Source organism: Oncorhynchus mykiss, chromosome 10, assembly GCF_057628025.1.
Source record: "Oncorhynchus mykiss isolate SJ-2025 chromosome 10, ASM5762802v1, whole genome shotgun sequence".
Lineage (NCBI taxonomy): Eukaryota > Metazoa > Chordata > Actinopteri > Salmoniformes > Salmonidae > Oncorhynchus > Oncorhynchus mykiss.
This window is the reverse complement of record NC_143031.1, coordinates 55423444-55447656: the sequence shown is the minus strand read 5'-3', so window position 1 is coordinate 55447656 and position 24213 is coordinate 55423444. Positions and strand designations below refer to the sequence as shown.

The window sequence follows — 24213 nt, the reverse complement described above, 5'->3', positions numbered from 1 at the left end:
CAGTGGCCCCATCCTCCTGGGGGCTCACAACCTACGTTTTCAAATACTATCTAGGGGCCCCCCTGTGTGCCCATTAGGTAATCCGGCCCTGAGGGACTGTGCCAACAGAATTAGGAATTGAGTGTACCAGTCAAATTGCCATGGTCTGAGTATGTTAGTATATTTATATGACTGTGCCAGCCCCTTCCACCCCTTATTGCATGAGGATCCATTTCATTTGACAAATAAGAAGTCTTTACACTGTTTAAATGTGGCACTGGCTCTGTGTGCCTAGTTAGATGAGGTCATGAGAAGAGAGAACATGATAGATGAAGACTGTTATAACGGTTTGTTTTTGGGGAAATTGCTACGGGCGAGCAGTGTTTTGCAGTATGTAGTCATTTTTGGACTCTCAATTTCCTGTTTATAGTAGACATACCTTCAATATCTGGTGCCATGATTGGAACTGTTACACTGGCGTAAATACAGGTAATTTGTTTACATATGCCTACATAATGTAATGATGGTATTTGTCATTTAAAACTATGTGTAACGGATGTGAAACTGCTAGCTAGTAAGCGGTGGTGCGCGCTAAATAGCGTTTCAATCGGTGACGTCACTTGCTCTGAGACCTTGAAGTAGTGGTTCCCCTTGCTCTGCAAGGGCCGCGGCTTTTGTGGAGCGATGGGTAACGATGCTTCGTGGGTGACTGTTGTTGATGTGTGCAGAGGGTCCCTGGTTCGCGCCCGGGTATGGGCGAGGGGACGGTCTAAAGTTATACTGTTACATATGTGTAAGGTGAAAGAAAGCGCACGTAAAATGAGATTAAATATTTAGACTCTAAATGAAATAACAAATCCATAAACATTCCATCGAACGTAGCAGATCCTCTATTTGGGTCTCTTACGGGTTCAGGACCTTCAGTGCTCGAACAGTGAGAACAGAACACAAGCTGAACACTAAATGTTTAGGATAACGTGGAATGGGGACCTATTTTTTTATATCTTGGGCAGTGAGATGATTGGAGGTTGTTTCTACTGCCAAACTGGGATCCTCTCCACCCCATGCCATGTGTCTGATAAACAATGTTTTGTTAGCCAGATGTGATTTTCCAATGCCAAGTCTCCAAGAGTCACTGATACAATAACAAACTCAATCCGTCAGTTAAACAAAAAGTCTGCTGTTTAACATCCAAGTTACAGCTCTTACAATGTCTTATGTGGACAGTGGCTTTTTTAAAGAAGAGTTTATAAATACTTTATGCTAAAAAATACTAAGGGGTAAAACAAATCATTCACTAATTTCTGAGACGGGACGATAAAAAAGAGATGACTAAATAAGAGTCAGTACTGTATATCGCAATACTCTTATAATTTGTTTAATGTAATATGATACATATTTCATGAATGAAATATGCTTATGATTATAATTTCCTGGGTTTATGATTTGTGATATTTATTTATTTTTATTTCACCTTTATTTAACCAGGTAGGCAAGTTGAGAACAAGTTCTCATTTACAACTGCAATCTGGCCAAGATAAAGCTCATAAAGCTCAAATATCAAGTATATTGCATCATATCCTTACTATTTACTTATCTCACTTTCTTATTAATAGGACTAACAAAACCAAACATAGATACACATCTACAAACTTGCACATCTCCACATTACAACTGTAGCCCTGACAACTGTAGCTTGTTTCGGCCTGCTCTAGTGGTTGCTTCACACAATCTCGCGCTAGCCTGCCAAGTCAGTGAGTCAGTTGAATGAGTTGAACTGAAAACTGAAGAGAAAAGCACCAGATAAACAAATTATTAACGTTATCATCACGGTGAGTGAGTTATAAAGCATAGGATATGAAACACCAAGTTAAGCGGAGTGTAATGATATAATTGTTATTTTTTATCATGTTAGTTTAATTAATGTATAAAAGACCATTAGCATAGAAGCTAATGTCAGCTAAAGTTAGTGCCAGTCAAGATAGCCTGTCATAGTCATGGCGACAATAAATGTTCAAAACAGAGTGTAAACAAAGGGAAACATTGTATTTTGTTGTTATGAATATGTTGAGATTACATGATGAAAATGTATTTATAAGATATGATATTTGATACCATTATAAATATATTTTTGTTCTACAGTCATTACAAGTCATTACTTGGCAGTGATTGTGCCACCCAAAGACACATTGTATCACACACTGTGAACAAACTGTGTGTGGAGCACCCTTTCTTCTCATAGGCAGTACTCAAATGTGTTGGACTTGTTGCTGTCATGTTGCTGAGTTGTGTCCCGATACTCTTCCCTTCACCTGAAGTGTGCACTTGCATACTCCCAAGATGAGGAGTTGGCAAATGCACACCATAAGAGAATTGGGATGTGGCCCTCATGTGCTCTCTCAACCACCTATACGCCTATTCCTGTAACTGAGGGCTACAGCAATGTTACAATGAGGGAATTTGATTAAACTGGCCCGGATGGGCGGAGATTGCACCAGGAGAAAAGTGATTGTTTTGAAAACCAGGTTGCCTCCCAGGCGCAACCCGGTGGAGTAATAATTTGAATGTGAAGTAATAATTTAGGATTCAGAGTGTTCACATGCAAATTGTTGTTTGCTCTTGGTAAAAAAAAAAGAAAAAGTACTTGATCTGCCTTCCCAAGTACAATTATTACAATTCTAACATACAGTGCCTTCGGAAAGTATTCAGACCCCTTGACTTTTTCCACATTTTGTTACATTACTCCCTTAATATAAAATGGATTAAATAAAAAATCCTCAGCAATCTACACACAATACAGGACAAAGCAAAAACAGTTTTTTACACATTTTTACAAATGTTTTCATTTGAGTCCACCTGTGGTAATTTCAATTGATTGGACATTATTTGGAAAGGCACACACCTGTCTACATTGGGTCCCACAGTTGACAGTGCATGACAGAGCAAAAACCAAGCCATGAGGTGGAAGGAATTGTCTGTAGAGCTCCGAGACAGGATTGTGTCAAGGCACAGATCTGGGGAAGGGTACCAAAAAATGTCTGCAGCATTGAAGGTCCTCAAGAACACAGTGGCCTCTATCATTCTTAAATGGAAGAAGTTTGGAACCACTAAGACTTTTCCTAGAGCTGGCCGCCCGGCAATTGGGGGAGAAGGGCTTTGGTCAGGGAGGTGACCAAGAACCCAATGGTCACTCTGACAGAGCTCTAGAGTTCCTCTGTGGAGATGGGAGAAACTTTCAGAAGGACAATCATCTCTGCACCCTTTACGGTAGAGTGGCCAGACGGAAGCCACTCCTCAGTAAAAGGCACATGACAGCCCGCTTGGAGTTTGACAAAAGGTACCCTAAAGACTCTCAGACCATGAGAAACAAGATTCTCTGGTCTGATGAAACTCTTTGGCCTAAATTTCAAGAGTCACGTCTGGAGGAAACCTGGCACCATCCCTGCGGTGAAGCATGGTGGTGGCAGCATCATGCTGTGGGGATGTTTATCAGCAGCAGGGACTGGGAGTCAGGATCAAGGCAAAGATGAGCGGAGCAAAGTACAGAGAGATCCTTGATGAAAACCTGCTCCAGAGCGCTCAGGCCTTCAGATTGGGATGAAGGTTCACCTTCCAACAGGACATCAACCCTAAGCACACAGCCAAGACAATGTATGAGTGGCTTTGTGACAAGTGTCTGAATGTCCTTGAGTGGCCCAGCCAGAGCCTGGACTTGGAACCCGATCTAACATACCTGGAGAGACCTGAAAATAGCTGTGCAGCAACGCTCCCCATCCACCCTGACAGAGCTGGAGAGGATCTGCAGAGAAGACTACAGGTGTGCCAAGCTTGTACCGTCATACCCAAGAAGACTTGAGGCTGTAATCGCTGCCAAAGGTGCTTCAACAAAGTACTGAGTAAAAGGTCTGAATACTTATGTAAATGTGATATTTTTTAATATTTGTTTATAAATTAGAAAACAATTCTAAAAACCTGTTTTTAATCAACTTTAGAATAAGGCTGTAACCTAACAAAATTTTGAAAAAGTCAAGCGGTCTGAATACTTACCGAAACACTGTATACTGAAATAACTGCAATTTTTCAGACACCTCAATAGATGTGAACAAATTGGTCCCCCAAAAAATGTGTCCCTCAGTTGAATTATTTCGAAATCCCCATGTGGCCCTCGAGCCAAAATTATTGCCCATCCCTCGTCTAGCACTTTGTTGTTTCTGGACAAGGCTGCTGATATGGTTCAGCCAGCACTAGCATTTCACGTTTGCTCCATTTCTCAATTGATTTTGGTCAAAATGTTGGAAAAAATAAACATATCCCATCCTCACCTGTACTGGATCTTCATCCACTTTGACCTGTCCAGCAATCTCCATCATGTCCAGGGCCAGGTGGCAGATAGATTGAGCGTGGTGGGTACATGGTTCTGGCAGCCCACTGACCGTCATGTACTTATCACCCACTGTCTCCACCTATAGAAAGAGAGGCATTTTGGTTACTAGGCATAACGTTATATCAGAAAATGCTGTGAGATGTAAGTGGTTAAATGTGAAAAGGACGTGAAGTCTAGAAAACACTGTCATTTTTAACACTATTCTTTTTGACACTTTTATATCACTTACTGTTTCCACCGAAAGGTAGAGAGAGCTATTTCTGTTACTATGCAGAATCTTATAACACACAATATTTTTTCCCCTTAATGTAAATCCTTATGATGAAAAGGATCTTTGGATTTCAGTGGTTCATCAAACTAGAAAGTGCCACTTGAGGTCACAAATAGAGGTCGACCGATTAATCGGAATGGCCGATTAATTAGGGCCGATTTCAAGTTTCCATAACAATCGGAAATCTGTATTTTTGGTCACCGATATTGCCCCCCCCAAAAAATAATATTTTTTAAAAATATTTTTTTATTTTATTTAATCTTTATTTAACTAGGCAAGTCAGTTAAGAACACTTATTTTCAATAACGGCCTAGGAACGGTGGGTTAACTGCCTCGTTCAGGGGCAGAATGAGAGATTTTCACCCTATCAGCTCGGGGGATTCAATCTTGAAACTTTACAGTTAACTAGTCCAACACTCTAACCACCTGCCTCTCATTGCACTCCATGAGGAGACTGCCTGTTACGCGAATGCAGTAAGTCAAGGTAAGTTGCCAGCTAGAATTAAACTTATCTTATAAAAAACAATCAATTAATCAATCATAATGACTAGTTAACTAGTTAACACATGGTTGATGATATTACTAGATTATCTAGCGTGTCATGCGTTGCATATAATTAATGCGGTGCGTATCGTTGCTCCAATGTGTACCTAACTATGAACATCAATGCCTTTCTTAAAATCAATACACAGAAGTATATATATTTTAAATCTGCATATTTAGCTAAAAGAAATCCAGGTTAGCAGGCAATATTAACCAGGTGAAATTGTGTCACTTCTCTTGCGTTCATTGCACGCAGAGTCAGTGTATATGCAAGAGTTTGGGCCGCCTAATTTGCCAGAATTATACGTAATTATGACATAACATTGAAGGTTGTGCAATGAAACAGGAATATTTAGACTAATGGATGCCACCCCTGCCTAGTATGGTTATCAATGCAAATGAATTACTTACAAATCATACAATGTGATTTTCTGGATTTTTGTTTTAGATTCCGTCTCTCACAGTTGAAGTGTACTTATGATAAAAAATTACAGACCTCAACAAATTACAAACCTGCACAATCGGCAGTGTATCAAATACTTGTTCTCCCCACTGTAGGGGGTTCCTGACTTAATTAAGCAATTAAAATGTCCCATCATGCTTAGGGCCATGTATACAAATGCCTAGTTGCCTATTACTTTGGCTACCATGGCTAGAAGAAGAGATCTCAGTGACTCTGAAAGAGGGGTCTAAAAGGATCTTAGGGGGTTAAAGGGTGTGTGTGTGTGTATGTGTGTGTGTATACATACACACACACTACTGTTCAAAAGTTTGGGGTCACTTAAAAATGTCTGTGTTTTTGAAAGAAAAGCACATTTTTTCTCCATTAAAATAACATCAAATTGATCATAAATACAGTGTAGACATTGTTAATGTTGTAAATGACTATTGTAGCTGGAAACGGCAGATTTTGTTTATGGATAATCTACATAGGTGTACAGAGGCCCATAATCAGCAACCATCACTCCTGTGTTACAATGGCACGTTGTGTTAGCTAATCCAAGTGTATCATTTTAAAAGGCTAATTGATCATTAGGAAAACCTTTTGCACTTATGTTAGCACATCTGAAAACTGTGATGGTGATTAAAGAAGCAATAAAACTGGCCTTCTTTCGACTAGTTGAGTATCTGGAGAATCCGCATTTGTGGGTTCGTTTACAGGCTCAAAATGGCCAGAAACAAAGACCTTTCTTCTGAAACTCGTCAGTCTGTTCTTGTTCTGAGAAATGCGAGAAATTGCCAAGAAACTGAAGATCTCGTTCAACGCTGCGTACTACTCCAGTCACAGAAAAACACAAACTGTCACTAACCAGAATAGAAAGAGGAGTGGGAGTAGGGCTGGACAGTATACAGTATTTTACTATATACCGGTATTGATGCACAGACCGGTTTGGGTTTTTACTTTACCTTCTATAACGGTATTTGAATGTTTGGTTTGTTAAATGTCATGTGTGACGCCGTGTGTAACGTCCATTTTTATAGTTTACACCGCTACTTGAGTCATCCATCTCTGCTCTCTCTCTCTCACCACACCACATTCCACACAGACCTAGTCCCACCCCCTGTCACTCAAGGAGCGCATTTGTTGTTGCTTGACCACGAGACACTTCCGTTTAGTCTGCATGGTCAATGCAGCACATGTAACACCACGAGACACTTCCATTTAGTCTCCATGGTCAATGCAGCACATGCAACAATGTTGATGACAACAATGTTGTTTCCAATTTGATCTTAATATAAATCCACAAGCGTTCTATAATTACAATATTAGTTTGTGTTTCTTATTTCTGAAAACAGCTAGTTTGTATTATTTTAGCAAGTTAAGCCAAATCGTGTTAGCCACTAATGCTAATCGCTAGTTAGCTGGCTAGCTAGTTGACTCGCTAGCTAACTAGCTAATAAAAATACTGAGTCAGAGCAAGCGTAGCTAGCTAATTCAGCCTGATAATAGTGCTGGTGGAGGCCTAAATCAGCATGCTGTTTGTGGAACAGTATCTTCATTGAAATAATTTAGAATATATGCGTTGCCACCCTAGGGTCACGCACCACTCACAAATTTAGAACGTATTTTTAATCAAAAACATAAAATACCGTCAAATACTGTCAAAAATTTGGAAAATACCATGATATGATATTTTGTCCATATTGCCCAGCCCTAAGCGGGAGGCCCCGGTTCACAACTGAGCAAGAGGACAAGTACATTAGAGTATCTAGTTCACAAGTCCTCAAATGGCAGCTTCAATAAATAGTACACGTCGCAAAACACCAACACCAAGGTATTCCTCTTGTCCAGATGGGATAGGGCAGTGTGCAGAGTGATGGCGATTGCGTCGTCTGTGGATCTATTGGGGCGGCAAGCAAATTGAAGTGGGTCTAGGGTGGCAGGTAAGGTCTTATAGCACTTCATGATGACAGAGGTGAGTACTAGGGGGCAATAGTAATTTAGTTCAGTTACCTTTGCTTTCTTGGGTACAGGAAAAATGATGGCCATCTTGAAGCATGTGGGGACAGCATACTGGGATAGGGAGATTGAATATGCCCGTAAACACACCAGCCAGATGGTCTGCGCATGCTCTGAGGACGCGGCTAGGGATGCCATCTGGACAGCCTTGCTAGGGTTAACATGTTTAACTCACGTCGGCCACGGAGAAGGAAAGCCCACAGTCCTTGGTAACGGGCTGCGTCAGTGGCACTGTGTTATCCTCAAAGCGGGTGAAGAAGGTGTTTAGCTCATCTGGAAGCAAGAGGTCGGTGTCGGCGGTGGCTGGTTTTCATTTTGTAGTGCGTGAATGTCTGTAGAGCCTGCCACATACGTCTCATTACCGAGCCGTTGAATTGCGACTCCACCTTGTCTCTATACTGGTGTTTTGCCTGTTTGATTGCCTTGCTTAGTGAATAACAACACTGTTGGTGGTTCGCACTTTCAGTTTCGCGTGAATGCTGCCATCTATCCACGATTTCTGGTTAAGGTAGGTTTTAATAGTCACAGTGGGTACGACATCTCCTATACACTTCCTGATAAACTCAGTCACCGTTTCAGTGTATTCATCTCAATTATTTTCGCAAGCTACCAGGAACATGTCCTAATCCCCGTGATCAAAACAATCCTGAAACGTGGATTCCGATTGGTCAGACCATCGTTGAATAGTCCTTAGCGCGGGTACTTCCTGTTTGAGTTTCTGCCTATATGTAGGGAGGAGCAAAATGGAGTCGTGGTCAGATTTGCCAATGGTAGGGCGGGGGAGGGCCTTGTAAGCATCCCGGAAGTTTTAATAGCAGTGGTTGAGTGTTTTACCTGCCCTCCAGTCAATATGTTGACAGAACTTCGGGAGCCTAGTCCTCAAATTTGCTTTGTTAAAATCCCCAGCTACAATAAATGCAGCCTCAGGATATATGCTTTCCAGTTCGCATAAAGTCCAGTGAAGTTATTTTAAGGGCTGTCGTGGTATCGACTTGAGGGGGGATATAAACGGCCGTGGCTATGACCAAGGAGAATTCTCTTGGGAGATAATACGGTCGGCATTTGATTGTGAGGTATTCTAGGTCGGGTGAACAAAAGGACTTGAGTTCCTGTATGTTACTACAATTACACCATGAGTCGTTAATCAGGAAACACACACCTCCGCCTCCACCTCTGCTTCCACTTTTGCTTCCATTCTGTAAATGTTTTAAAATCACCGTTGGCCTCATGGTGAAATCCTGGAGAGGTTAAGAAGGATGCCTGTATTTTTGTAGTGACTGGGTGTATTAATACACCATCCAATGTATAATTAATAACTTCACCACGCTCAAAGGAATATTCAATGTCTGCTTTTTTTTTTACCCATCTACCAATAGGTGCTCTTATTTGCGAGGCATTTGAAAACCTCCCTGGTCTTTGTGGTTGAATCTGTGTCTGAAATTCACTGCTCGACTGAGGGACCTTACAGATAATTGTATGTGTGGGGTACAGAGATGAGGCAGTTATTCACAAATCATGTTAAACACTATTATTCACAAAGAGTGAGTCCATGCAACATAATTTTTACTCCTGAACTTATTTAGACTTGCCATAGCAAAATAGTTATTGACTCAAGATATTTCAGCTTTTCATTTTTTATTAATTTGTCAAAAGTTTGAAAAGAAAATTACACGTTTAAATTATAGGGTATAGGCCAGTGACAAGAAACCCTCACTTTAATCCATTTTAAATTCAGGCTGTGACACAACAAAATGTGGAAAAAGTAAAGGGGTGTGAATAATTTCTAAAGGCACTGTATAAATCTCAAACCAATTGAACACTTATGGGAGATTCTGGAGTGGCGCCTGAGACAGCGTTTTCCACCACCATCAAATGATGGAATTTCTCATGGAAGAATGGTGTCACATCCCTCCAATAGAGTTCCAGACACTTGTAAAATCTATGCCAAAGCGCATTGAAGCTGTTCTGGCGACTAGTGGCGGCCCAACGCCCTATTAAGACACTTTATGTTGGTGTTTCCTTATTTTGGCCGTTACCTGTATGTTAGTGGGTATTTGTGTTAAAAGGATGTGAGGTGTTTAAAATAATACTACACTCATTATTGTAATATTTTAGTAAGTCCACTGTTAATACAATCCTCAAGTGTGCATGTCAATAGTCAAGTGTTCAAGATAAAACACAGTACAGAGCAAAAACTGTCATGATAGTGCAATTTACAGTAGTATTTCTTTAAGACACTACCCTTTTGGGCTCATCTAGCCCAACTCAGACCCCTTCAGGAGCAGACCGTGATAATGGCAGTTCTTTTCACTTCAGGCAAATGCCCTGCAGTTGAAACATCTCGACACAAACACTTAAACACTTACGTCAGCTTATAGACATTCAAGGCTCTTCGGAGCCAGATAACAACTTGGACCACCTAGTCATTGAGGTTGGTAGCGTAAATATTACTTATTTTGGTGACCCAGTGCTGAAGTCCTTCCCTTGGATGTAGTAAGGTTTGTTTGACTTCTTAAAGTGCATTCTTGTCTGAAAGCCTAAAGTGCCCAGTGACGACGACTATAACATTTTGCTCAAAAACAAAATGGGGTTTTAAAAGTGAAGCTTACCCAGTGAGGCTTTTGAATAGAGAAACATTCAAATGAATCAATTCTACAGTACATCACACTTGTGTGACAATACGACATTCGAAAAAGGTTGAATTGGTGCTACTATTAAAGGAGAAATCTGCAGTTCGAACAAAAACACACAGCCACTGATTTGGTAAACAGCTGAGGGATGGGGCTGGAGAAATGCAACCACTCTCACACTCATGGACAGAGCTATGGATACAAGGACTGACTATCCATTATAGCAACATTATAGTTTGAACCATGTTTTAAGGCTATACAGTATTTTTTAACATTAACATTGTTTACAAACAAAGGAGATAAAACAAACTTATATTTTGGATTCTGATGGGGTACGACAGTTTAACTAAGCTCCTGAGGAATCTGTAAGTAAAATTCTTCAAGAATCAATGGGTATATACCATTAAAATAAAAAGTCTAAAAATGGATGCAGCAACTGCAGATTGCCCTGTTTAGTTGAGAAAATACTGTATACCACAGATTCCGATTAATCTCAACCAACCATTCTGCAACATAAACTGAATCTTAAAATGGACTTGATTTACATAATGAAAGCATATCTTTAATCTAAATGTTTATAGAACATTCTATTTTTCATACAGCCTGGCTTTTATACTGTACATCGATTACACTGATTAGTATCTAAAAGTAATTTAACCCTTAGCCTACAATTTCCACGCCGCCATGGAAATTGAATTAACATAAAACAATCTCCATCAAAATCCTGTTTTTTGCATGGGCTGCGCCTCAATCCACTACATCCGCTAATATCACTCTTCTGCATCTGCGGTGAAAGGTGGAAGAGCTAGATGGTGTTTGTAAGACCATGAGACATCCCAAAACCACTATTCTCATGAAAACATATGTAGCATTAGAATGGTTTGGGCTACACACTAATATGAAAGCTGAGACTCTCACGAACACGATGTTGTTCTCTAGGACGCAAGACTCGTCTGAAGGTCCCCGGTACCCGTTGAAACAAATTATGGAAGTATACAGTGAGTACCATAATTAATTGGACAGTGACCATTTTTTCGCAAACTTCAAGCAGTCATTGCATGCAAAGGATATGTGACAAATATTAACACTGATTACTTTATTCTACATTATGTTACTGTCCAATGTTTTTTGATGCCCGAAAATGGGGGGGACTATGGACAAAAGTTTATATAATTTCTAAACGGTTCATCCGATATGTATGACAATACCCTTAAATTAAAGTGGACAGTCAGCACTTCACCCTCATTGTATCCTTTCAAACTCAAACTGCTAGAGAACAGAACCAAAATAACAAAAACAATTGTCACTGTCCAATGAATTATGGTGCTCACTGTATATGGAGACAGTTTAGTGCCTAAAATAAAGGGATAAATGCATGTCATTTTATTTTATATAATTTCCTGATCTTTCAAATATAGGACAGACACTTCAGAACAAATTTCCTTTTGCGTTTTTGTGGGACTATCTGTTGTTCCATGTAGTGAATCTGTTATTCAAAGTGTTTCTATTGGCTACTAGAAGTACTGCAAAATGCAATGTTTCACCCCCCCGGCTTAGTCAGGGCTTAGAGTAGAGGGTTACAAGATTTTTATGTGCGGTACATATCAGAAGATATGTTTTACATAAAGCCAATTGGTATAATGCTTTATAAATGTTTTACATAAGCATGTTATAAGTCCTCATAATGTCTTATACCTGTTGGCTTTCGGTAGTGTGTGGTCCAATTAATTTATGTGAGGGTAGCGAAAGGTCAAGCACCTAGTGACAAAATTAGCCTAAGCTAAGTAAAGGATAAACAACGAGGGGCTATGCGTTGTATGGAAAATAATGAACGACATGGAAGGTGTGTTCAACGACGCACCAGCAGAGTGGAACTGACCTTCCACTGACCTTCCACGGACCTTCCACAATATTATCCAGAGAATGCATGGAGCCTCGAGTTGATTATGTCTAGAAATGTGTTCAGTTGGTGGTAGAAATGTGTTCAACATCCACTGAAGTAGCTAGCAAGTTTACCATATAGCTACACTAGTTGCCAGGGTAACCAAACCTAGTTGCTAGTTTAGCTAACCAAACCATCAGTCCTAGCTTGCTATTATGAAAATCGAATTCAACTATAGCTATTGAATTCTACCGTGCAAATATATTGTGCGTTATAGGGAAATAATGCTCTAGAATGCCCTTCAAGCCATGTGAAATGGCTGAAGTAGCTAGCAAGTTTACCAGATAGCTACACTAGTTGCCACGGTAACCAAACCTAGTTGCTAGTTTAGTTAACCAAACCATCAGTCCTAGCTTGCTATTATGAAAATTGAATTCAACTATAGCCATTGAATTCTACCGTGCAAATATATTGTGCGTTATAGGGAAATAATGCTCTAGAATGCCCTTCAAGCCAATCAGAAAGGAGTATTCAACTTACAATGCCATGGTATAAGGTGTGATAATGGTGCAATGCATCTGACTGTTGCACATTCAATGTGTCAATGTTTCAAATGTATCTGTAAATAAAAATAAGAAAATATCCCTTCAAACCTTGTACACGTAGGGGTTCTTTCTCGAGTCGGTCAGGATGTCAAATCGGGTATAGACGTCGTTGAGCAGGTTGACTATCTTGATGGCACCCTCAGCTGATGCGTGTTTGCTGCAGAAGGCGTTGAATCCCACAATGCCGCTGAAGAGGATGGTCACATTGTCGTAGCGTTTGGCAGGGACTGGACGCTTGTGGCGCAACTCATTGGCCACCGATGGTGGCAGGACTGAGTAGAGCAATCTAAAGAAAAGTGAAAAGAAAACATCTCGTAGAGATTATTGTTTTTATTCCCCCCTCAAAATCCCCTGTAATACTGATTGTGGTCCTGTATGGCTCAGTTGGTAGAGTATGGTGCTTGCAATCCCAGGATTGTGGGTTCGATTCAAGGGGGTCCCATAGGTACATGTATACACGACTGTAAGTCGCTTGGATAAAAGTGAGAGTGTAAAAAACATTATGAGCACCTGCATTTCCATGACATAGACTGACCAGGTGAAAGCTATGATCCCTTATTGATGTCACCTGTTAAATCCACTTCAATCAGTGTAGATGAAGGGGAGGATACAGGTTCAAGAATGATTAATGTATTTGTGACATTCAGAATGGGAAAGACAAAAGAGTGCCTTTGAACGGGGTATGGTAGGCGCACCGGTTTGTGTCAAGAACAGTACCGCTACTGGGTTGTTCACGCTCAACAGTTTCCTGTGTGTATCAAGAATGGTCCACCACCCAAGGACATCCAGCCAACTTGACACCACTATGGGAAGCATTGAAGTCAACATGGACAGACCAGCTGGCTGTAGTGTTTACTGACATATTCAATCTCTCCCTATCCCAGTCTGCTGTCCCCACTTGCTTCAATGAGAGCCTAGTTAAGGATCATGTCACCTCCACCCTACCCGACACCCTAGACCCACTGCAATTTGCATACCGCCCCAATAAATCCAAGGATGATGCAATCGCCATCACGCTGCACACTGCCCTATCCCATCTGGACAAGAGGAATAGCTATGTAAGAATGCTGTTCATTGACTATAGCTCAGCCTTCAATGCCATAGTACCCTCCAAGCTCATCATTAAGCTAGGGGTCCTGGGTCTGAACCCTGCAGTGTGCTACTGGGTCCTGGACGTCCTGATGTACTGCTCCCAGGTGGTGAAGGTAGGCAACACCACCTCCACTACGCTGATCCTCAAAATCGGGGCCCCACAATGGTGTCAGCCCCCTCCTGTATTCCCTGTTCACCCAAGACTGAGTGGCCATGCACGCCTCCAACTCAATCATCAAGTTTGTAGGCGACACAATAGTGGTAGGCCTGATTACCAACAACGACGAGACACCCTACAGGGAGGAGGTGAGGGCCCTGGCAGAGCGGTGCCAGGAAAATAACCTCTCCTTCAATGTCAACAAAATAAAGGAGCTGATTGTGGACTTCAGGAGACAGCAGAAGGAGCACGTCCCCATCCACGTAGACAGGGCCGCAGCAGAGAAGGTGAAAAGCTTAAAGTCCCTCGGCATACACATCACTGACAATCTGAAATGGTCCACCCACATAGAGTGCGGTGAAGAAGGCGCAACAGAGCCTCTTCAACCTCAGGAAGCTGAAGAAATTTGGCTTGGCCCCTAAGACCCTCACACACTTTTACAGATGCATCCTGTCGGGCTGTATCACTCCCTGGTTCGGCAATTGCACTGTCCGCAACCGCAGGGATCTCCAGAGGATAGCGAGGTCTGCCCAACGGATTACCCGAGGCACGATGCCTACCCTCCAGGATATCTACAGCAAACAGTGTCACAAGAAGGCCAAGAAGATCATCAAGGACCTCAGCCACCCGAGCCATGGCCAGTTAACCTGAAAGGTCGCTCAGAAAGGAAGAAGCCACTGCTCCAAAACTGCCATATAAAAGCCAAACTATGGTTTGCAACTGCACATGGGGACAAAGATCGTACTTTTTGGAGAAATGTCCTCTGTTCTGATGAAACAAAAATAGATCTGTATGGCCATAATGACCATCGTTATGTTTGGCGGAAAAAGGGGGAGGCTTGCAAGCAGAAGAACACCATCCCAACCGTGAAGCATGGGGGTGGCAGCATCATGTTGTGGGAGTGCTTTGCTGCAGGAGGGACTGGTGCACTTCACAAAATAGATGGCATCATGAGGCAGTAAAATTATGGGGATATATTGAAGCAACATCTCAAGACATCAGTCACGAAGTTAAAGCTTGGTTGCAAATGGATCTCCAAATGGACAATGACCCCAAGCATACTTCCAAAGTTGTGGCAAAATGGCTTAAGGACAACAAAGTCAAGGTATTGGAGTGGCCATCACAAAGCACTGACCTCAACCCCATAGAAAATGCGTGGGCAGAACTGAAAACGTTTGTGCGAGCAAGGAGGCCTACAAACCTGACTCAGTTACACCAGCTCTGTCAGGAAGAATGGGCCAAAATTCACACAACTGTCACGATCGTTGTATGAATAATTAGACCTAGGCGCAGCGTGAGTAGAGTTCCACATTTTAATGATAGTGAAACTTCCAAAACAAGAGGGCCCTCTATGGTCAGGGCGTGACAACAACTTATTGTGGGAAGCTTGTGGAAGGCTACCTGAAACCCAAGTTAAACAATTTAAAGGCAATGCTACCAAATACTAATTGAGTGTATGTAAACTTCTGACCCACTGGGAATGTGATGAAATAAATAAAAGCTGAAATAAATCATTATCTCTACTATTATTCTGATATTTCACATTCTTAAAATAAAGTGGTAATCGTAACTGACCTAAGACAGGGAATTTTACTAGGATTAAATTTCAGGAATTGTGAAAAACTGAGTTTAAACTTATTTGGCTAAGGTGTATGTAAACTTCCGACTTCAACTGTATATACTGTATTCTACTCTATTCAGGCCATCCTATTCAACTATTGCTGTACATATACCATTATATCCCTTTTTTATGTATTTCACCCTTATTTAACCAGGTAGGCCAGTTGAGAGAGAGTTCTCATTTACAACTGCGACCTGGCCAAGATAAAGAAAAGCAGTGCGACAAAAACAACAACACAGAGTTACACATAAACAAATGTACAGTCAATAACACAATAGAAAAATCTATGTACAGTGTGTACAAATGTAGAAGAGTAGGGAGGTAAGGCAATAAATAGGCCATAGAGGTGAAATAATTACAATTCAGCAATTACCACTGGAGTGATATATGTGTAGATGAGGATGTGCAAGTAGAGATATTGGGGTGCAAAAGAGCAAAGGGATAAGTAACAATATGGGGATGAGGTAGTGCTATTTACAGATTGGCTGTGTACAGGTACAGTGATCGGTAAGCTGCTCTGACAGCTGATGCTTCAAGTTTCAGAGGGAGATATAAGACTCCAGTTTCAGTGATTTTTGCAATTCGTTTTAGTCATTGGCACTAGAGAACTGGAAGGAAAGACGGCCAAAGGAAGTGTTGCCTTTGGGGATGACCAGTGAAATTGACCTACTGGAGCCTGTGCTATGGGTGGGTGTTGCTATGGTGACCAGTGAGCTGAGATAGGGCATTACCTTGCAAAGACTTATAGATAACCTGGAGCCAGTGGGTTTTGCGACAGATATGTAGTGACGGCCAGCCAACGAGAGCATACAGGTCGCAGTGGTGGGTAGTATATGGGGCTTTGGTGACAAACCGGATGGCACTGTGACTGACTAAATCCAGTTTGCTAATTAGAGTGTTGGAGGCTATTTTGTAAATGACATCGCCAAAGTCAAGGATCGGCAGGATAGTCAGTGTTACGAGGGTATGTTTGGAAGCATGAGTGAAGGAGGCTTTGTGTGAAATAGGAGGCCGATTCTAGATTTCATTTTGGATTGGAGATGCTTAATGTGAGTCTGGAAGAAGGAGAGTTTACAGTCTAACCAGACACCTAGGTATTTGTAGTTGTCCACATTTTCTAAGTCAGAACCGTCCAGAGTAGTGATGCTAGTCGGGCGGGAGGTTGCGGGCAGCAATCGGTTAAAGAGCATGCCTTAGTTTTACTAGAATTTCATATCAGTTGGAGGCCACGGAAGGAGTGTTGTATGGCATTGAAGCTCGTTTGGAGGTTTGTTAGCACAGTGTCCAAAGAAGGGCCTGATGTATACAGAATGGTGTCATCTGTATAGGAGGTGGATCAGAGAATCACCAGCAGCAAGAGCGACATCATTGATATATACAGAGAAAAGAGTCGGCCCGAGAATTGAACCCTGTGGCACCCCCATAGAGACTGCCAGAGGTCCGGACAACAGGCGAGGCAGTCATTTGAGAATACAAGGCTATTGAGTCTGCCGATAAGAATGCTGTGATTAACAGAGTCGAAAGCCTTGGCCAGGTCGATGAAGACGGCTGCACAGTATTGTCTTTTATCGATGGCGGTTATGATATCGTTTAGGACCTTGAGCGTGGCTGAGGTGCACCCATAACCAGCTCTGAAACCAGATTGCATAGTGGAGAAGGTACGGTGGGATTCAAAGTGGTTGGTGATCTGTTTGTTAACTTGGTTTTCAAAGATTTTAGGAAGGCAGGGCAGGATGAATATAGGTCTACAACAGTTTGGGTCTAGTGTCTCCCCCTTTGAAGAGGGGGATGACCACGGCAGCTTTCCAATCTTTGGGGATCTCAGACGATATGAAAGAGAGGTTGAGCAGGCTAGTAATAAGGGTTGCAACAATTTCGGCGGATAATTTTAGAAAGAGAGGGTCCATATTGTATTCTTCAGATATACTACAAATCCTATCCATCCTACTACATATCCTATCCATATACTGTCCATAATGTCTATACATCCCATCCCATCTCACACACACACACACACACACACACACACACACACACACATACTCTGTACTGACATTGCTTGTCCTAATATTTCTATATTTATTAATTCCATTCTTTTACTTTTAGATATGTGTGTTTTGTTGTGTATTGTTAGATATTACTGCACCAATACAATACAATTTGATTTGATTGAAGGTTGTTCTGAGGGCAAAAGGGGGTGGTGCAAATCAATAATAGGAAGGTGTTCTTAATGTTTGTACACTCAGTGTATATTAATATGCTTTAAAATGACAAGAGAACTGTCTTTGGCTTCTTGTATTGTGTTTTAGGTCATTGGTAGTTGAGCAAGAAAATATCAACAATTGTATCAGTTTAGTAGGCCTATATTCTCTTGGTTTAGGTCTGTAACTGTTTATAATGAAGTAACTAATTAATTAACAAATTAAATAAACAGTATGTATATGAAAAACATAAATATACTGCATAATTGTATATAGTATACAGGTTATGAGTACCCCATCGATGTTTTAATGGTCTCCCATTACACATCACCTCATACACCCTTTGGTAACCTCACCCTTTTCACTCAAGTCTTTACACAAGCTGGTCTCGAACAGGCAGGGTGTGGTAGCCATGGTAACTGACTAAAGCATTACCATCTGTGTCTACCAATGGGAAATGTCATAAATGATGTATCAGCATGGCAGGGCACATGGTGCATACAAATACCTCTCTACACTGGCACTCTAAAAGTATTCTCTGAAACACCACAAAAAAAAGTAACGCAACCCAGGGATATGTCTGAAGCAGGGGTGTCAAACTAATTTAGCCCTGGAGCCACATTCGGTCTTCACCAAGTTGCTGACCCACTGCTGTGCCGTGCCATGAAAAGTAGAGGGGGAAATGTATTAATCTATCATGTTTTGCTATATCTGATATCTTTCTAATGCTGTCAAAATCTGCAAAATCTCCTTCCATCATTTAAGATTTTTTCTAGCTTTTAGTTAAGTCGTTTTTATTTTTTATTTTACCTAGACAAATTGTCTTAAATCGTCTTTCAATAAATCGTCTTAAATCGTCTTTCAATATACAGTAGTCTAATAAGACATTGTTTGCAACATATTTCAAAGGCCAAATTACACGTCTTATACTTTCATCACCACACAATTGCATACCTCTAAAATGTGCTTTGAGAAAGCGATCAGTGTACATTACAATACAGTCTACCAAAATGAGAGAGCTTTGAATTCCAATCAAACGTAGTGGACCTGAGTCCTCTCCTGAGGCATACTCAGAACTCAGAACTACATGAAGAATATTAATGATACCCCACCACGGCCAAGAGAGAAAGCATTTCCCAATAAGAAGATAGGGTGCTACACAGGGCCGGATTACCGAACTCGCACGCAGGGCACGTGCCCCCGACCTCCAGAAAGCATATGATAGCAAAATGTGTAGAATAACAGGAAATTAGCTTGAAAATTGCTAAATGTTCTCTGAGCCTCATGGCAAAATGTAAATAAAACAGCAATTATTTTCAATGCCCCATGGCGAAAAGGATAGAATTGCAGGAAATTCGCTTTAAGACTGCAACATTTTCTCTTGGGAGGGGGACCCCAACCCCAAATGCCATAGTTCGGCCCTACATCTAGAGCAGGCTTAACAGTGTGTGTATATGTGTGTGTTTGTACAGTATAGGGTTTAGGGGTTAAGGTCATGGTTAATGTTTAGTGTTCAGGTTTTTTTTTGGAGTTAAGGTTAGGTTTAGGCTAAGGGTTAGGGTTAGTTTTAAGGTTATGGTTAGGGAAAATAGGATTTTGAATGGTCAAAATTCTTATTCTACAAAAACTCCAGAAATGTCACTAAAATAAAGCTGTGTGTGTGTGTGTGTGTGTAAGCACGTGTATATGTGTGTTAGAGGCCGTGACCGTAGGTGTGTTTGTCAATGTGCACGTGCGAAACCTCACTCCAACCGAGGGAACTTTAAGTACGGTTCGGTTCGCTAGCACAAACAGCTGCCAGTGTTTACTGTACGGACGCGCGGTTGTCTGTCTGACTGTGGTCGACGTTCCTGACCTCTGTTCTTTTGACCTTTCACCCCCCTCACAAAGCACTTTAAAACGCAGTCAACGCTGCTGGAGGCATTCTCTCTCTCTCTCTGGGAGAAATAGTGGTGTGGGGGATGGGTGAACAATAATACATGGGCCTTTTGTAAACAGCTGCCACCGAGGAAGCTGTGTTTGGGTTACAGTGAAAGGTTGTTGAGCCACCGAGTAGACAGAGGCAAATCATACAAAGGGGGAACTACCAGACAGAACGTCCACTGCGGAGAAGTAGCCTAGTAGGTACAAATATGACATTTGTTGGTGGTTTGACATAGAGGTCTTCACCGATATACACAAACCCGATAACCTGAAATCCGATCTGGTATGCAAACATGTCGGATCCAAAATTCAGTAGTTGACCCTTGGAAGCCGGATTGGATCAAGCTAGGTGGCTACTGACCTCGGATATGCCTGAAAATTCCTAAATTACATTTGAAGAAAAAAGTATCCTCAGGAAAATAAATATCCTCTATAAATAGCATTTGCTACACATGGCAGTTGGTTTAGTCAATAGCATTAATCTCTTAATGCTCCGCCTGTCTGCTTCTCTCGGTCTGGTTTGAGCTCTCCCTATTGTAAACTTGCAACATTGTTTCAACTGGGCACTCACAGTTTCCCATGCCAAGGAGCTCGGAACAGACACAGCAAAATGTTGCTATAGCCCACCGAGGTGTAGTGGTTACTTAGGCATATCGGGAAGATTTTGGAAAGATGTTACAAATACAGTGATGAACTATTGTCATTCGCAATGGATGTAAAACACTCTGTTGACTGTGTGAAGTGATGAAAAAAAATAATATCAGATATTCTCAAATGCAAACTTTTATAGGCCTACACTTGTGCACATCAGGCCAGGTACTTCTATGAGTGCTCAAGCAAAATAAACATGAACAAACAAAGGGCAAACAATTCAGACACACAATGAATGTGCACAAACTAGCAGGAGACAGAAAGCGCATTCTGGAGAGAGACGCTCCTATAGCGCGTCTTCGTCACACACCCCTTCCCTTCTTCTTGTGTTGACATTTTAAATTAGGGATGTCATTTATGAAAATACTAAATAACTAAATTATTTTAGATAGGCCTACAACAGAAAATGCATGATATACATTAACGTTCACTGCCCGCCAAAGTCAAAACAATTCTACTAGCTTGCACATCAATAAAGCTGCATTTTTTTCTCATTTGGATACATTTGGGTTTGATACCGACATTAACCAATTTGGATCAGATTCTCCCTCATTTCGGACATATTTTGGGTCGGATGTGGTCGACCTCAGATCCGTATTGGATCGGGATTTTTTTAAATAAATTTTATGGCCGGGTTCTGTTGGTGTCAGATTAGAATTTCATGGATCCAGTTTTAATGAAGGTACTTGACCAAAACATTTTTTACCTAAATGCTTAATAAATTGAACTTTGGATTTGACATACAGTACCAGTCAAAAGTTTGGACACACCTACTCATTCCAGGGTTTTTCTTTATTTGTACTATGTTCTACATTGTAGCATAATAGTAAAGACATCAAAACTATAAAATAACACTGGTTGAGAGAATGCCAAGACTGTGCAAAGCTGTCATCAAGGAAAAGGGTGGGTAATTTGAAGAATCTCTAATGTAAAATGAGTATGTGGTTGGAGTCGGGAGTTTAGACCGCTACACCAAAGACTTCAACACAGCTGAAATTCTATTTGGAATGAACCATCCCTTTACGTAAAAAATGGAAATGGGTGAAGGATTCTATCAAACTATGAGGGTGAGGGCGATGGGTCGGGAGTCTACGAACCTGTCCGTCTTCTTCTTCTCATCCTCCAGGGCCCGGAGGGTGTGCTGCAGACGGTCAGTCAGGATCTCCAGTTCCTGGGTCAGCTTGTACTCCTCACGGAACTGTTCTCCCAGCAGAACCAGGTCACGTGTGGCATCGTGCAACGGGATGTCGCTCAGGTACAGGCCTCTCCGCGTCAGGTCATCCAGGTTCATCACACTGAACACACAATGTTGGTGACGCATCATCAGAGGCCGAACACTAAACAGTGGCTGAACACAACTCAGCAGGGGCCGTGATCAGCAGGACACAACATATAATGCATTATGATTAGCATGTTACCCCAATTATAATAACTATCATCTTATAATGATTGACTAAATAAGTAATTTGGGTCAATTGAGAATGTTATACTTAAAGACACATCATAAAGGCTTGTCCTCTTATGAACGCAGGAGAGCAAGTTACTATATTTTTCTATCCCTTTGTCCAGTATCAAGAGCTCAATTCTCTCATGATAATCACTTTCAATAAACTTCAATCAAACACATTTCAATGAAAGGTCTAACAGACACAATGCACTCTAGATGCCACGCTCTCTGATCTAGACATAATATTCAGCTGTAATGACTGACTGAACAGGGCCAAAATGATACAGTCACTGGTGAAAAAGTCAAGTGTCTTTCCTTCTGTAAACGACAACACCAATGTTGTTTCACCACCTGCTGGCGCCATGCAGGGACACTACTTTCTCTAGATGATCACTTGATAGAAATAAGGTTTTACCAGGTACATGGTGTGTGTTCCAATTATCTGTGTGAACTTGTTCACTTCCCTTCACTGATTTGAAAGGACATCTAACCCATGCCAACCAATGCTTCTGGTTGGCATGGGACAATATTTTCATGTTACACCTTTTAGGTTTCTTATTAAATGCTTTCAATATTTTACATGAATTTGTACAATTTATAGTTGGTTTGAGGTTTTTACATCACTAAAATGTGGAACTATTGAAATGTCAACATATTGTCCCATATAAATTATGTAATTTATTGACGGTCCGTAACTAGCCCCATAGAGATATCCAACATGGTCAGTTTGTGGGCATAACTTAAAATCAAACCCAACCCTCTGACATTTTCGGGGGGACTTTATTACTTAAGTTAACCTATATTTACACTTTTTAGTCACTTCTGGGACTAGAAATGGTGTATATGACTATTACCAACAGGCCGTTTTCAACCAGAAAATGTTTTTTTTTTTTTGATTAGCCTGTCTTATAAGATGCTCATAATGATGTGGACTAAATACAGTAACAGCTTGTTTGAGACATATTATAAACCTTGTTATAAAACAATATATAAATGGACGCTTTAAGTAAAGTGTTACCAAAGATTTTATAAAAAAGACAATCTCTATAAAAGGGACAATCTACATCCAATAATGATATACACCCATTGATTCTTGAAGAATATCACTTATACACTCCTAATGAGCTTAGTTCAGCTGTGACACCTTGTCAGAACCCAAATAGAACCTTGTTTTACTTTAATGGTTGGTCAGTCATTGCATCCATAGCTCTGTCTATGAATCTGAGAGTAGTTACATTTTTCCAGACCCATCCCTCAGCTTTTTACCAAAACAAAGGCGGGGTGTCACTTTGTTATTGTTTCAACTGTAGATTGGCCCTCTAAGGCCAGACCACCTGCTGCACTACAGTAGCTGTGGTTTTGAATCCAATTAGGTTTCACACACCAACCAAGAGACATCCACCCCACGGCATCCATCCAGCACAGCCATCCATCCGAAGGCTAAGACTAAATCCCAAATAGCACCCTAATCCCTACATAGTGCACTACTTTTGACCAGAGCTCCATGTGCCCATTTGGGACGCAGCCTAGAACAGCACATTGTCTTTGTCTAACGCCACAGCAGCAGGAAGCCAGAGACAGACTGAAACAGACAAACGATCTGGAACCAATGACGTCTCGCACTTTCAGAAAACCAACATGATCTTTAAGCTTTCCGTGCACTATGTAAGGAAAAGGGTGCCATTTGTGATTGGGACACAACCTTCGGACAGCACATAGTTTTCTAATTCCACAGCGGCAGAACCTGGGAGAACAGAGGAAGAGGATGTTCTCCGCCTCGGGCAGGTAGATCATCTGTCCCTTCAGCCTCAGGCAGCTGATCTCAGCACCAGTCAGCTCGTCCTCGTTCTCTGAAGTCTCCACGTTCAAGAGGCCCTCCTGGAAGGACGTAATACACATGCACACACAAACAGACAGAATCACACGCACATGTATGTATGTATGCATGCACATGCAAGCACAGACAAACACACAAGCAGCCAGGACACAGAAAATATAAATGCAGCTTTCTATCCAGTTTTTCTATTTTATTTTTTATTATTATTTTTCTGATGTAATTTTAACGTTAAATTAAAAAGCTAAATGTGTAATTAGTGAGTATTCTTGGCGTACCTTGCTTCGCAGAACGAAGACAGTGTTGATGTGGGAGAGCATGCCTTGGAAGCTGAAGTCTATGTGTGGACGCACCAGAGAGAACACGGAGGGCAGGTTACAGATGCCCGGCTGGAGCTAAGGAATACACCAGCAAAACACTTCATAAGTGGGTCATACATGCTAATGACAAGTCTTACAATACATTACAACCACATCATAATGCATTATAATTGCAGGCTACCTGTGAAGCCCATATCTGCAATGCATTATAA

At 41.3% G+C, this 24213-nt stretch overlaps 1 protein-coding gene across 1 annotated transcript in view; it reads right to left on the bottom strand.

Annotated features, from left to right (window-relative positions):
* Positions 1 to 24213, bottom strand: part of LOC110534296 (guanylate cyclase soluble subunit beta-1) — a 41997-nt gene that overhangs the window by 5715 nt on the left and 12069 nt on the right. The window contains exons 7-11 of the mRNA XM_021619070.3: positions 23960 to 24076; positions 23592 to 23725; positions 21498 to 21695; positions 12804 to 13041; positions 4302 to 4442 (exon numbers count right to left, since the gene is read on the bottom strand). Of these exons, the coding sequence (XP_021474745.1) occupies positions 4302 to 4442; positions 12804 to 13041; positions 21498 to 21695; positions 23592 to 23725; positions 23960 to 24076 (828 nt within the window). The remainder of the gene's footprint in view (positions 1 to 4301; positions 4443 to 12803; positions 13042 to 21497; positions 21696 to 23591; positions 23726 to 23959; positions 24077 to 24213) is intronic.